This window comes from Rhinopithecus bieti, unplaced genomic scaffold (assembly GCF_001698545.2).
Source record: "Rhinopithecus bieti isolate Rb0 unplaced genomic scaffold, ASM169854v2 scaffold_39870, whole genome shotgun sequence".
Classification (NCBI taxonomy): Eukaryota; Metazoa; Chordata; class Mammalia; order Primates; family Cercopithecidae; genus Rhinopithecus; species Rhinopithecus bieti.
In genome coordinates this window covers 1,922,127-1,936,669 of record NW_016817144.1, presented here as the reverse complement: position 1 = coordinate 1,936,669, position 14,543 = coordinate 1,922,127, and the positions used below count along the sequence as shown (strand labels likewise).

General features: G+C 43.5%; 1 protein-coding gene across 1 annotated transcript in view; it reads right to left on the bottom strand.

Moving 5' to 3' along the window:
• Positions 1 to 897: 897 nt before the first annotated feature.
• The window catches only part of APOH (apolipoprotein H), an 18,451-nt gene continuing 4,805 nt past the window's right edge, over positions 898 to 14,543 (bottom strand). Inside the window, exons 2-7 of the mRNA XM_017855827.1 lie at positions 13,884 to 13,918; positions 13,634 to 13,730; positions 10,648 to 10,836; positions 6,519 to 6,698; positions 3,914 to 4,111; positions 898 to 1,053 (exon numbers count right to left, since the gene is read on the bottom strand). Coding sequence (XP_017711316.1) covers positions 998 to 1,053; positions 3,914 to 4,111; positions 6,519 to 6,698; positions 10,648 to 10,836; positions 13,634 to 13,730; positions 13,884 to 13,918 — 755 coding nt within the window. The 3' untranslated portion in view covers positions 898 to 997. The remainder of the gene's footprint in view (positions 1,054 to 3,913; positions 4,112 to 6,518; positions 6,699 to 10,647; positions 10,837 to 13,633; positions 13,731 to 13,883; positions 13,919 to 14,543) is intronic.

Sequence of the window (14,543 nt, the reverse complement as noted above, 5' to 3'; positions counted from 1 at the left end):
GCATAAGGAAGGCCGATAGCACCAGCGGTGTCTGGCCAGCAAACACTACCAAAGGAGAGAAGGTCAAGGGAGTTGAATATATGCAAAGGAGCAACGTCAATGATGGGTCATGGAATTGTAGTGGATACAGAAAAATTTTTTGGCACTATGTAAACCCAGCGTCAAGGACGCAAATTCAGTCCTATTAACCTGGAAGTCCATGCTTACTTCTGTATGGCAATGCTTCTCAAACTTGAGGATGCACAAGAACTATCTGGAAACTTCGTCATAAATGCAGAATTCTGGGTCATGCTTAACAATTCTGGGGCACAACCCTTGTTCTTTGGAATAAGCAGATAGGTCCTAGTAACAGGGAAGGGGGTCTGTGGTCCATTCTATGAAAAATATTGTATTGCAGCTGTTTTACATGAAAGTGCTTGAGAGTAGGATTTCTTTACTTGTTTATTTATTTATTTATTGAGATGGAGTCTCACTCTATTGCTCAGGCTGGAATGTGGTGGCACAATCTCGGCTCACTGCAACCTCCACCTCCCAGGTTCAAGCAATTCTCCTGCCTCGGTCTCCCAAGTAGCTGGGATTACAGGCCCACATCACCATGCCCAGCTAATTTTTATATTTTCAGTAGAAACGGTGTTTCACCATGTTGCCCAGGCTGGTCTCGGACTCCTGACTTCAGGTGATCCACCCACCTCCGCCTCCCAAAGTGCTGGGATTACAGGTGTGAGCCACCGTGCCCAGTCGAGAACAGGATTATACACAGGAAAAGTGGGATACCCAGACAATTGTTTATACTGTCAATTTCACAGCCATAAAATGATGACGTTCCAAATATTTGCATTTCTTAACCAGATAACATAACTAAAAGTAAGCTACCATGAAGAGTAACACTGAAATAGCTGAGGCAATAAATTCAGTAGCTTTATTTTTTAATTTCCATTAGGTTCCTTGGATGAACAAGATACAAGTGTGACATTTTATGTGGAATCTGAAAACCACTTTAGCATGGCTTTACATCGGATGCATCAGTTTTCCAAAAAGCCAGAGAACTGTGTTCTGTTGGGGGAGAAAAAGATAAACATTCTAAGAGAAACAATCATTTCCTAAACGTGGTAAATAGCTAAGCCAAACCAAATACATTTTACAAGTATATAGAATACATGTGATTATGTGAATGAAACCATTTAGTGTGAGGTTTAAGTGATGGAAGAAAACATTAGGGAAATGATAAGACCCTCATTTTCTTTTTCTTTTTCTTTTCTTTTTTTTTTTTTTTTTAAGATGGAGTCTCGCCCTGTCGCCCAGGTTGGAGTGCAATGGCACAATCTCAGCTCACTGCAACCTCTGCCTCCCAGGTTCAAGCGATTCTCCTGTCTCAACCTCCCGAGTAGCTGGGACTACAGGCACATGCCACCACGCCTGGCTAATCTTTGTATTTTTAGTAGAGACCGAGTTTCACCATGTTGGCCAGGCTGGCCTCCTGACCTCAAGTGATCTGCCCGCCTCGGCCTCCCAAAGTGCTGGGATTACAGGTGTGAGCCACTGCACCTGGCCAAGACCCTCATTTTCAAGAGAGAAAATTAAAAGTTCTATATACAGTGAAGACTGTTCTATAACAGTCAAGATCCAAGGGAAAAAAAACTGTATCAGCCCTTTATAGTACTGCATCTGTCTAAAGACCATAAGGGAGAAGATCCTGAAGAAATATATCAATAAAGCTAAGACTTTTTCAATTATTCTTTTCTGGTATTTTTTCTGCTGGTATTTATTTAAGCTTATTGTATTTTGCCATGTTTTGTATTTAACATCTCACCGGGGCTCTGCTGTCTTTTGAACAACGGCAATTTATTCAGTGCATTTCTAACTATTTGCAATTAAAATTATGTTCCTCCATGTCATGCATATTTCTAATAATCAAACCAACCCCATGAGGTGGGTATTTTTAATCAGTTATCATTCCCTTCTCTCCCACTAGCTGAACACTTCTCAGACTCCTCTCTTCTTAGCTTTGTCTGCTCCCTACTGTTCTCTCCCAGTTGCTAAAACAAGATTGTCAATGTTTTTGAAGGATTTCTAAACCTAGAGCCAACAACAGCTTCAGCCTCTGGCTGGTTCTTACTTCCTGGCATCAAAGACATTTAAACCCTAAATCTGAAACCTTAAAAGATTAGCAGCTCTAAATGCTGGCCATTACACACTTCTTTATCTCACACAAACCTGGTATCATCTTCCTTAAAATATTTTGCTCTAATGGACATTTTGCTCTAATGGATACTTTTCAAACTCTAGGAATTGCTGGAGAAAGGGGGAAAATTAGATCTTTAGACCAATTATCACTGCCATGAGTTGCTTTGTAACTTGGGGTGAATTCTTTATAATGTGGGACCAAGATGAGGTAGATATTTTTATTATTCAATATTTGGTTCGTTATTATTCAAGCTCAACTTGGAATTACACAAGATGGCACAATTCACCTCAGCATTCATTGAATAAAACCACAACCCTGAGTTTTATAGAAAAGGATTGGAAAAGAGGCTGGGCACGTAGCTCACGCCTGTAATTCCAGCACTTTGGGAGCCTGAGACAGGTGGATTGCTTGAGTCCAAGGGTTCAAAACCAGCCTTGGCAACATGGCGTAATCTCTTCTCTAATAAAAATATTAAAAAATAGCCGAACATGGTGGTGAGTGCATGTAATCCCAGCTACTCAGAAGGCTGAGGTGAAAGGATCACTTGAGCCCAGAAAGTCAAGGCTGCAATGAGATGTGATCACACCACTGCACTTCAGCCTGGGTGACAGTGAGACCCTGTCTCAATAATAATAATAATTATTATTATTATTATTATTTTAAAAAGGCCGGGCGCGGTTGCTCAAGCTTGTAATCCCAGCACTTTGGGAGGCCGAGGCAGTCGAATCACGAGGTCAGGACATCGAGACCATCCTGGCTAACAGGGTGAAACCCCGTCTCTACTAAAACATAAAAAAATTAGCCGGGTGTAGTCCCAGGTACTCAGGAGGTGGAGGTGAGGTGGAGGTGTGAGAATCAATTGAGCCTGGGATGTCGAGACTGTAGTGAGCCACGATGGCACCACTGCANAAAAGGCCGGGCGCGGTTGCTCAAGCTTGTAATCCCAGCACTTTGGGAGGCCGAGGCAGTCGAATCACGAGGTCAGGACATCGAGACCATCCTGGCTAACAGGGTGAAACCCCGTCTCTACTAAAAACATAAAAAAATTAGCCGGGCGTGGTGGCAGGTGCCTGTAGTCCCAGCTACTCGGGAGGCTGAGGCAGTAGAATGGCATGAACCTGGGAAGCAGAGCTTGCAGTGAGCGGAGATCGCACCACTGCACTCCAGTCTGGGCGACAGAGCGAGACTCCATCTCAGAAAAAAAAAAAAAAAAAGAATTGGAAAGGAAAATGCAAGTGGGGATACCATCTGGAGCTCACTGCTTCATATCATTGTTTCTCCCTCTCACCCCTCTTTTTAAAAGTCCAGTGGCCAAATTCATCTGTTTTTTGTTTGTTTGTTTGTGTTTTTGTTTTGAGACAGTTTCACTGTATTGCCCAGGCTGGAGTGCAATGATGCGATCTTGGCTCACTGCAACCTCTGCCTCTCAGGTGCAAACGTTTCTCCTGTCTCAGCCCCCTGAGTAGCTGGGATTACAGGTGCCTGGCACCACACTAACTAATTTTTGTATTTTTAGTAGAGACAGGGTTTCATCATTTTGGCCAGGCTGCTCTCAAACTCCTGACCTCAGGTGATCCACCCTCCTCAGCCTCCCAAAGTGCAGGGATTACAGGCGTGAGCCACCACGCCTGGCCTCATCTGGTTTTTGACAATCATTATATAACAAAGGCCCTGATTATGATGAGGGGCAAGTGGGAGTCCTAGCTAAACGTTCCCATGTAGACTTACCCTTGAAGCATTTGGGGACTTCAATAGTGCCATCTATACACTGAGCATCCTCTGTATAGCTACACTTCTTTTCCTTATTTTTGCAGAAGAAAGAAACTTTGTCACCATGCAGCATTCCATTCTTAAATTTTTCCTGAATCTTTACTCTCTCTCCCTGGTACACCACAGTGGCTTTTTTCACAGGTACTTTACAAGATGCTGAAAGAGAGAATACTTGTAATCAGGAAATCTTTCTGAAAGAGAGTTTAACATTTGAAACAGTAGATGAGTACACCTACACAAATCGGTCAAGGCAAGAAAAATCCAAGAATGTACATAGTAAGTAATGGTAATATGATTGCTAATTGTAGTTCTCTATCAATAGAATCATTACTCACAGCTTCCAGGATGGCCTTCTCTTCCCCTACAGTAGCCACAGAAGGTCAGAACAGAAGCATCAGAGCCTCCATTTTAGTGGGAAAAAAAAAAAAAACTTCTAACAGATATTGACATTTCATGTAAGCCTACGTTGTCCTCTCAGATTGCATTCATTAAGCAGGTCATCTATCCACCAGCCACTGCAAGTGTTGGCTGATAACAGCTCATAAACACTCTGAAAAATTGCCTTCAGCCATAGGGAAGCCACCTCTCCCAGGAAGTTGTGCAAACCACCCCCCATCACCACCCTCAGGGTCAGGGAAGGGAGCAGCTCAAAGCCAATGACTGACTGATGAGGAAATATAAAAAACAGGTCCCTTGGCCGGGCGCGGTGGCTCACGCCTGTAATCCCAGCACTTTGGGAGGCCAAGGTGGGCGGATCACAAGGTCAGCAGATCGAGACCATCCTGGTTAACACGGTGAAACCTCGTCTCTACTAAAAATACAGAAAATTAGCCGGGCGTGGTGGCGGGCGCCTGTAGTCTCAGCTACTCGGGAGGCTGAGGCAGGAGAATGGCATGAACCTGGGAGGCGGAGCTTGCAGTGAGCAGAGATCACACCACTGCACTCCAGCCTGGGCAACAGAGCGAGACTCCGTCTCAAAAAAAACAGGTCCCCTTGGCTTTCAGTGGGATTAACTCAAGGGTGGAATTCACACGCCAGAGCTTCCAGTGGGATCAAACTGAACCTCATTTTAGCAGAGACCACAATTCTTCCTGGCTTGGCAGCATTAGCATCACCAGGGAACTTGGCATAAATGCAAATATTCAGGCCCCCTCCCAGATCTACCAAATCAGAAACGCTGAGAGTGGAGCTCAAAAATCCTGTGTTAAAACAAGCCTTCCAGATGTTGCTGATCCACAGCAAAGTTTGAGAACCGGTGCCTTACCCTCTCAAATCTGCCTCACTCTTTCTTCTCCTGAGACACTCACTAAATCAACCATATTCAAATGCCTGGCTCAGGCTCTGTTTCTAGGGAACTGTAACCTAAGATGCTAGTTATTTGTCATCTTGCCTGCTGCCCCAGAGTTCCTCTTTCTGCTTAAACTTCCAGCCCATAGTGATCTGAGCAGAGTTCTAATGCTAGGCTGTTCTTTGCTTAAGCATGGCACTAATGGGATCAAGGGTAGACACCTAACTCAAAAGGAACCAGCATCTCCAGGAAAAGATGCCAGTTGGTGATGAATCCTTTAACTGAGAGGGTCTGGTGTATATCAAGCCAAGTTCAAGATGAATAAGCAGAGAGACAGAGATGGGAGAGGCTATTGAGATATGGAAAAAGTAGGAATAGTTCCTGCCTTTCAGTTCCAATCTTCAAGAGTATCAGTTGTATTTCATTTCCTCATCTTCAATACCCACGTGATCGACTTGCCTGTTGCCTCCTTATAATATCCCCAATTTCCTTGAACTCGAATGTGTGGTTGGTTTTTGCAATGAGAAGAGCCTTGGCTAGGCAGAGCACAAAAAGAGGTAGGCATGGTGGCTCACATCTGTAATCACTCGAACCTGGGAGGTGAAGGTTGCAGTGAACTGAGATTCCACCATTACACTCCAGCTAGGTAACAGAGTGAGACTCCATCTCAAAAAAAAAAAAAAAAAAAAGAATCCATGTGTCTACAATAACACTAAAAAATGGTGGACAGAAGAAAAGCTCTTCTCTATAAAGGGTGAGGCAGGCAGATCACCTGAGGTCAGGAGTTCAAAATCAGCCTGGCCAACATGGCAAAGCCCCGTATCTATTAAAAATACAAAAATTAGCCAGGTCTGGTAGTGGGCACCTGTAATCCCAGCTACGCGGGAGGCTGAGGTAGGAGAATCGCTTGAACCTGGGAGGCAGAGGTTGCAGTGAGCCGAGATCATGCCAATGTACTCCAGCCTGGGTGACAGAACAAGACTCCATCTCAAAAAAAAAAAAAAGGTGCTCAGAGGCAAAGACTTAAAAGCTAATAAAGAAAGCCCATATGATCTCCCACCATATCACCAATGCTTACAAAGGATCTGTTGATTTCATCCTATTTAAGGTCAAGCATGCTTCCCATGCACATGTGAATCCTGAAGTCACCTGCCAGTAGTTTCCTAGCAAGTCTGAGCAACAAGTGGAAAAGTGTTGGAACAAGAAAATAGCAAGTAAGGGTGACCCACTGTATCAATTCAGAGATCTTATAGGATCTTGCCTATATTTCCATACCTTTACAACTTGGCATGGCAGACCAGTTTCCCAGTTTGGTACATTCTGTTTCTTCTGGGCCATCCAGGGAATATCCATCATGGCAGCCAAATGTGGCTTTATCCTTGTAATAAAGTGCTGGTTTTGCAGGATAGTTCACAAATCCATTGTCTGGTCTTAATGGGAATGGGCATTTTACTTCTAAAACATTTATTCAATAAGATATATTAGTAATAAATAGTAGTGCTATCCAATAGTCATGAAATAGTTACATTCTTGTCTCTATCACACCACTGAATCACTGTGTGTTCCTGTAACTGGAAGCAATTTATAGTTACCTTGTGCTTAATTCTGTCCCCACTCCTCTTATATTCATGGTACCCTGGATATTAAAAAAGAAACAACCACACTTTGAAAGTAAATTAATGAGACTTCACTAAGTTCTCCGGGTTTTCACATATAATTATAAGGTATTATTTACTGCAAACTTCATCTTTACACAGTCTAAGATAGTGGGTTTGAAAGAAGAAAAGCAAAGTCTATTTCTAACAAACCATAAAATTAAAATGCAAAGACTGAACCCTGCCCCCATACACACTTAGTACACCATTATTTGGCTTTAAAATAGTAAATCTTATTGTTATTCAACTCAGAGTAGTACACCACTATTTGGCTTTAAAATAGTAAATCTTATTGTTATTCAATTCAGAGTATGCAAGAAGCCATCATGAAATATGTCAGAGAAAAATGGTGCTGCTTCCTGGCCTCCTTAAGATCCTCAACAGTAGAGGCCCAAACCCACATCCTTATGAGCTGCAGTACGAGAAAAGCAAGACTGGAGCCAGGAGCACAATATTCTCAGAGGTAGTTTAAGGAGGTAATTAAGGGTACAAACTCCAGAGTCAGACTGCTTGGCTCAGTTTTGGTTCCGCCACACATTAAATAAAAAAGAATTCATGCAGCCAGGCACAGTGGCTCACTTCAGTAATCCCAGAACTTTGGGAGGCTGAGGTGGACACATCACTTGAGGTCAGGAGTTCGAGACCAGCCTGGCCAACATGACAAAATCCCATCTCTACTAACAAAAATTAGCCGGTTGTGGTGGCATGCACCTGTAATCCCAGCTACTCACGAGGCTGAGGCAGGAGAATCACTCGAACCCTCAGGGTGAAGGTTGCAGTGAGCTGAGATTGCACCATTACACTCCAGCCTGGGCAACAGAGTGAGACTCCACTCAAAAAAAAAAAAAAGAATCCATGTGTCTATAATAATACTAAAAAATGGTGGATGGAGGGAAAGCTCTTCTCTATAGAGGGAAACTGGTGAATAAATGTAGAAGGAAAGATAGAATTAGAAAGTCACCATTTTCAGCCACCAATGTCATAATTGACAGATTCAAGATCACCAATGGATTCTACGATGACTGCCTGACATGGATATTCGCATGGTTTCGAAGCATCACCCACAGGTTGCTTACTAATTCCAAAGAAAAAGCAGTGCCTTTACCAAAAGATGATCTAGCACACCTCAGCTAAGGCTCAAGCTAAGCATGGCCAATGGTGGAACAGCTGACACTACGTGCCTCCTGATGTGACAGAATGTATTCTTTTTTTTTTTTTTTTTTGAAATGGAGTCTCACTCTGTCACCCAGGCTGGAGTGCAGTGGCACAATCTCAGCTCACTGCAACCTCTGCCTCCTGGGTTCCAGTGATTCTCCTGCCTCAACCTCCTGAGCATCTGGGATTACAGGCATCCGCCACCACGTCCGGCTAATTTTTGTATTTGTAGTACAGACAGGGTTTCGCCATATTGGCCAGGCTGGTCTCGAACTCCTGACCCCGTGATCCACCTGCCTCGGCCTCCCAAAGTGCAGAATGTATTCTTAACAATAATATTTAACATGACTCTAATCATGCATTAATAACCAATCAAGTTCACATTACAGAACATTCTACAAGACAACTAGCCTGTACTCTTCAAAAATGTCAATGAAAGACAACAAAACAGACAATGGCTTATTCTTAATTATAGGAGACTAGGAGCTCACACCTGTAATCCCAGCAGTTTGGGAGTCCAAGGCGGGCGGGTCTTTTAAGTTCAGGATTTGAGACCAGCCTGGCCAACATGGTGAAACTCATCTCTACTAAAAATATAAAAATCAGCCAGGCGTGATGGCAGGTGCCTATAATCCCAGCTACTTGGGAGGCTGAGGCAGGAGAATTGCTCGAACCTGGGAAGTAGAGGTTGCAGTGAGCCGAAATCGCACCACTGCACTCCAGCCTGGGTGACAGAGCGAGACAGCGTTTCAAAAGAGACATGACAACTAAATTAAAGATGTGATTCTTGATTAGATCCTGCATAAAACAAAATTCGTGTATAAAAGATACTTCTGCCAGGCGCGGTGGCTCAAGCCTGTAATCCCAGCACTTTGGGAGACTGAGACGGGCGGATCACGAGGTCAGGAGATCGAGACCATCCTGGCTAACACGGTGAAACCCCGTCTCTACTAAAAAAAATACAAAAAACTAGCCGGGCGAGGTGGCGGGCGCCTGTAGTCCCAGCTACTCAGGAGGCTGAGGCAGGAGAATGGCGTGAACCCGGGAGGCGGAGCTTGCAGTGAGCTGAGATCCAGCCACTGCACTCCAGCCTGGGCGACAGAACGAGACTCCATCTCAAAAAAAAAAAGAGATACTTCTGGGTCAACTGGGAAAATTTGCATCTGAGATAAATGTTGCATGATATTGTTGTTAATTGTTTATGTTATTAGAATTGTTTGGATTATTATTGTTAATAATCCAAAACATATTAAGTGATGATATAAAATGTCCTTGTTCTTAGTATATTCATGCTGAAGTCTTTATGGGCAAGTGTCATAATATATACAACTTAGTTTCAGATGATGCAGGAAATAAAAAGGATCTTTCTATGGAGAAACAGAGAAAAAAATGTCACAACATATTAGCAGTTGATACATCTAGGTGAAATACTGGAAAAAAAAAGGAATCTACTTTTTAGGATTTGGGAGAATAAAGTCAGATGACACATACGTAGCAGGAGACCAGTGCCTGGCCCATGGCTGAGTGCCCAGAAGGGTGCAAGTTACTACTGTTATTGGTAGCTTCTTCATGCTGAAAATCACTTATGTTTTGACTCATTCATTGGGTATCTGTAATATCTACCACTGGATAACTTAATAGTCATGAGAATAACTCTTGGCCGGGAGCAGGGGTTCACACCCATAATCCCAGCACTTTGAGAGGCCGACGCAGGCGGATCACTTGAGGTCAGGCATTTCAGACTAGCCTGATGATCAGGGTGAAACTCCATCTCTACTGAAAATACAAAAATTAGCCGGGCGTGGTGGCGGGCGCCTGTAGTCCCAGCTACTTGGGAGGCTGAGGCATGAGAATCGCTTGAACCTAGGAGGTGGAGGTCGCAGTGAGCCAAAATCGCCCTACTACACTCCAGCCTGGGTGACAGAGTGAGACTCTATGTCAAAAATAGACAAAACAAAACAAACAACCAAAAAAACTCTTTGTGCACATGATAAACTCTGTAATTTATCTGTTATGCAACTAACAAACTTAAAGATAGTAATGACAGGTCAAGTTAAAGGAGAAAGAATTTCCATAATTTCTTAAAAATCAAATATTTCTGTGATTCTTAAACTTGGGTAGAGATTTTTAAAATGTGTAACAATCAGACTGCAACCCAGGCATTACCTTCATCTCTTAGGACTCTCCAATTTAACCCACGAACTTCACCCAGAAAAGAAATTTACCAGCCTCGCTGAAATGTTCAGCTGTCCACGGATACATCCTGCCTTTCGTGCCTCCCCCATGTGAGGTATGCCTTCTCCTCATTCTCTACTCCTCCTCCAAGGCCTATTTCAAAGGTCACCACCTATGGGAAGCTGTCCCAGGCAGCTTCAGACAGTTAATTGCATGATTTGTAATTCCCTTGGGTCAGAAGCCAGATCTCATTCACCTGGAATCCCCAGTGCGCAGCACACTGCCTGGCATATGGTAGATGCTCAATAAACAGCTGTTGAATGAGTTCACTGGAAACATTCCATGATAGTCAGAATTTTCAATACCTATCACAAATGGGATCTTGCCCTACCATACATATTTTGTCTTATTGCACTTACCCCTGCATTCTGGTAATGTAGTCCAATTTCCATGGGTTGTGCAGGTAATTGTATCATTTCCAAACATCGCATGTTGTGGCAAACATTCAAAAACTGCTGTGTCCTGATAGAGCGAATTGTTTCCAGCTGATGGCTTATAAACACGAAGTGTTGCAAACATAGGTACGGATGGTGGAGGGCAGGTGATGGCTAGGAAAACAAAGAACTATCATTTCTATGAAAATAGTCAAGGCTTTTAAATATACTCTTTCCAGAAAGAAAAAAAAAACTCCAAGGATAAACTTGAGAAAATGCAAACTGATCAAATTACCAGGGTAAAAATAGTCAACTGTGGATGCGTAATAGGAAAACATGAACTGCCAGGCACAGAGGCTCAAGCCTTTGATCCCAACACTTTGGGAGGCTGAGGCGGGCAGATCACTTGAGGTCAGGAATTTCAGACCAGCCTGGCCAACATGGTGAAACCCTGCCTCTACCAGAAATACAAAAATGAGCCAGGCATGGAGGTGTGTGCCTGTGGTCCCAGCTACTCCAGAGGCTGAGGCAGGAGAATCACTTGAACCCGGGAGGCGGATGTTGCAGTGAGCCAAAATCGCACCACTGCACTCCAGCCTGGGAAACAGAGAGAGAGACTCTGTCTCAGAAAAAAAAATAAAGAAAGAAAGAAAAATAAAGAAAAAAGAAAAGAAAATATGACCCTCAAATCAGATGTCCAAACCAGTCAAAACACCAAAAAATGAAGGAAATTTAAGTCTTGCCACCAATAATGTCTTTTGCAACAACGCAATGGTTAGGTTTTATAAAATCTTTTATTCAAATACTACCTTGGAAGATGCTTCTGGAAGGCAGAATTTGTCCCTCAGTGCTGAGGGACCATCCTAAAATAATGGCTGATGACAGCAACTTTGTACATAGTTGTTTGGGAATGCGTTCCATTACCAGTTCAGTCTGTTTCTCTTGAATACCTCCCTGCTTTTGGACTCTTGGTATGGATGGAGCTTACCCAAGTAGCTTCAGGAACCCAGAGAGATAGTAGTGGCTTGTCACCCTGACCTGAGTACTATGGAGCTTCAGCAAGTTATACTAGCATGAAAGAAGATGGTGTTGACCAAAATATGATTTACCTTGAATTCGCTGGACCCCTGCTGCTCAAAGTGTGGTCCAGGGGCTAGCAGCACGGGCATAGCCTGGAAAATAGCTTGTTGGAAATGCAGAAGCTCAGACTCCACCACAGGTGCCTGAATCAGAATCTATGTTTTAACAAGATGCCCAGAAGATTCATATGTACATTCAAGTATGAGAAATACTCATTTAAGTTAGATTAAAGCTAAAGTAGTCTTTCTCTCTATAGCCCTTTTGGAAAGTGAGTTTATGGCTAGGCACCGTGGCTCACGTCTGTAATCCCAGAGCTCTGAGAGGCTGAGGCAGGAAGGTTGCTTGAAACCAAGAGTTCAAGACCAGTCTGGGCAACAGAGCAAGACCCTGTCTCTATAAAAATTTTTAAAAGTTAGCCAGATCTGGTGGCGCTCATCTATAATCTCAGCTGCTCAGGAGACAGAAAGGATCGCTTGGCCCCAGGAGTTCGAAGTTACGGTGAGCTGCGATCATGCCACTGCACTCCAGCCTGGGCAACCGAGCAAGACCCTGTCTCTAAATAAAGAAGCCAATTTACATAATCAGTATAAATCTGTTTTAAATTAAAACTACAGGAACCATGGTGATTCCTACTGCTGAGTGAAATATTTTACTTAATGTATCCTTTAAAAACTTTTGTTTTTGTTTGTTCAGGTTTTCTTAAACAATTATTTATTTGAAATTGCTTTACTTTCCACTTGCTTTTTTTTTTTTTTTTTTTTTTTTTTTTTTTTTTTTTTGAGGAGGAGGAAGAGTTTTGCTCTTGTTGCCCAGGCTGGAGTGCAATGGCGCAATCTCGGCTCACTGCAACCTCTGCCTCCCAGGTTCAAGTGATTCTCTTGCCTCAGCCTCCCAACTGGCTGGGATTACAGGCATGTGCCACCACACCCAGCTAATTTTATATTTTTTAGTAGAGACAGAGTTTCTCCATGTTGATCAGGCTGGTCTTGAACTCCTGACCTCAGGTTATCCACCCTCCTCGAACTCCCAAAGTGCTGGGATTACAGGCGTGAGCCACTGCACCCAGCCTCCACTTGCTTTTGCTAAGGATAGACGTACTGACATGTTAAAGAACTATAACTAGTATTGTAATGCCTGGGCCTCCTGGTCAAAGATGTATAAATCACAAGTTGGGGAACATAAGAATGTCCTTGCCTACATAAGCAAAGCCCGGAGATGACTCTGACAGCTTGGCTGAGGGTCCTCTGAAAAAACATCAGTGCTTTTTAGAAGAATGCCAGTCAGCTCCTAGGATGCAAGCCCCTTTGGTGGGCTCTTAGCTTACTGTGAGGGTGACTTTCCTCTGCATCTCGCCTGTCACTAGGCTTACTCTCTGAAGGCAGAGCTGCCTCCTTTGTCCTTGCAGCCTCAGTGCTAACAAGAGGATCCAGCATGCAATAGATCCTCAATTCATGTTTACCGAATAAGTGAATAAATGAATGAATGAAGTTCCAGAGTGGGAGGAAGATGTTTGTTTGATCTCACTGTTTGCAGAAGTTCCCCTAGTTAAGTGGTGACAGCCCCTGATAGACCAATGCCACACATATCCAAGCCTCTTCCAAAGCACTATGAGAACACTGGAGTCAACACACCCAGCCATAACTGGCTTGGATAGAGTAATGACCACCAGGTGGAGAATACAGAATGTGTTCGTGAGTAAAATGCTTCCCTTCTGTCATTCCAAAGTGGTTGTTTCATCTTCTACAGCAAGATACCAGGACGAATATCCCCCACAAGGGTGACCATTCATCTCACTGAGCCGCGACTGAAGAGATTGCAGATGTCAGACTTTCAGTGCTAAAACCAGGAAGGTTCTGGGCAAACCAGCTGATCACCTCCCCCATAAACTTACGAGCACAGACAGGTATCCCTGGGCTCCATTTTCCTTCCTCAGTGCACTTGGCAGAATTAGCACCATTCAGATAAAACCTGCAAAAGGAAAATTCAATCTATCAAGAAGTAAAATAATCCATCACTGACATCTCAAATATCTTCTCCATTGAGCATTGCTTCATATTAATGCTATTGACTTCTTTTCCATCATATAATGCTGTCTTCCTGACGATCTTAGCACTCATCTATGGTTCATGGAGTCTCCCAACCAATGATGCAGGTGAATCACTGCAGGATTCCACAGCTGGTGAGTGGAGAAGCCAAATCCCTAAATCCCTCATCTTTAACGAGTTGGCCAAGATTACTGCTTCTTATATAAAGCAAAGAACTATCTCTTTTTCAGGATGACAAAAGTGAACCAAACTGAGTAATCTTCACTATTCATTTTCTTACAGCCTACTGACACCAATGAATAAAAACAATGCAGTCTATTTCCAATGAAAATATAACATTCTGACTGGGTACTTTGGCTCATGCCTGTAATCCCAGCACTTTGAGAGGCCGAGATGGGCGGATCTCTTGAGCCCGAGTCTGAGTCTGGGCAATGTGGCAAAGCCCCAGTGTCTATAAAAAATCACCAGGCCATGGTGGTGTGTGCCTATAGTCCCAGCTACTCGAGAGGTAGAGGTAGAAGGAAGGATTCAAAAGGATTCAACTCGGGAGGTCGAGGCTGCAGTGAGCCATGGTTATGACACTGCACTCTAGCCTAAGCGACAGAGCATGATCCTGTAAAAAAAAGAAAGAAAGAAAGAAAAGAAAAAAGAAGGAAGGAAGGAAGAAGGAAGGAAGGAAGGAAGGAAGGAGGGAGGGAGGGAGGGAGGGAAGGAAGGAAGGAAGGAAGGAAGGAAGGAAGGAAGGAAGGAAGGAAG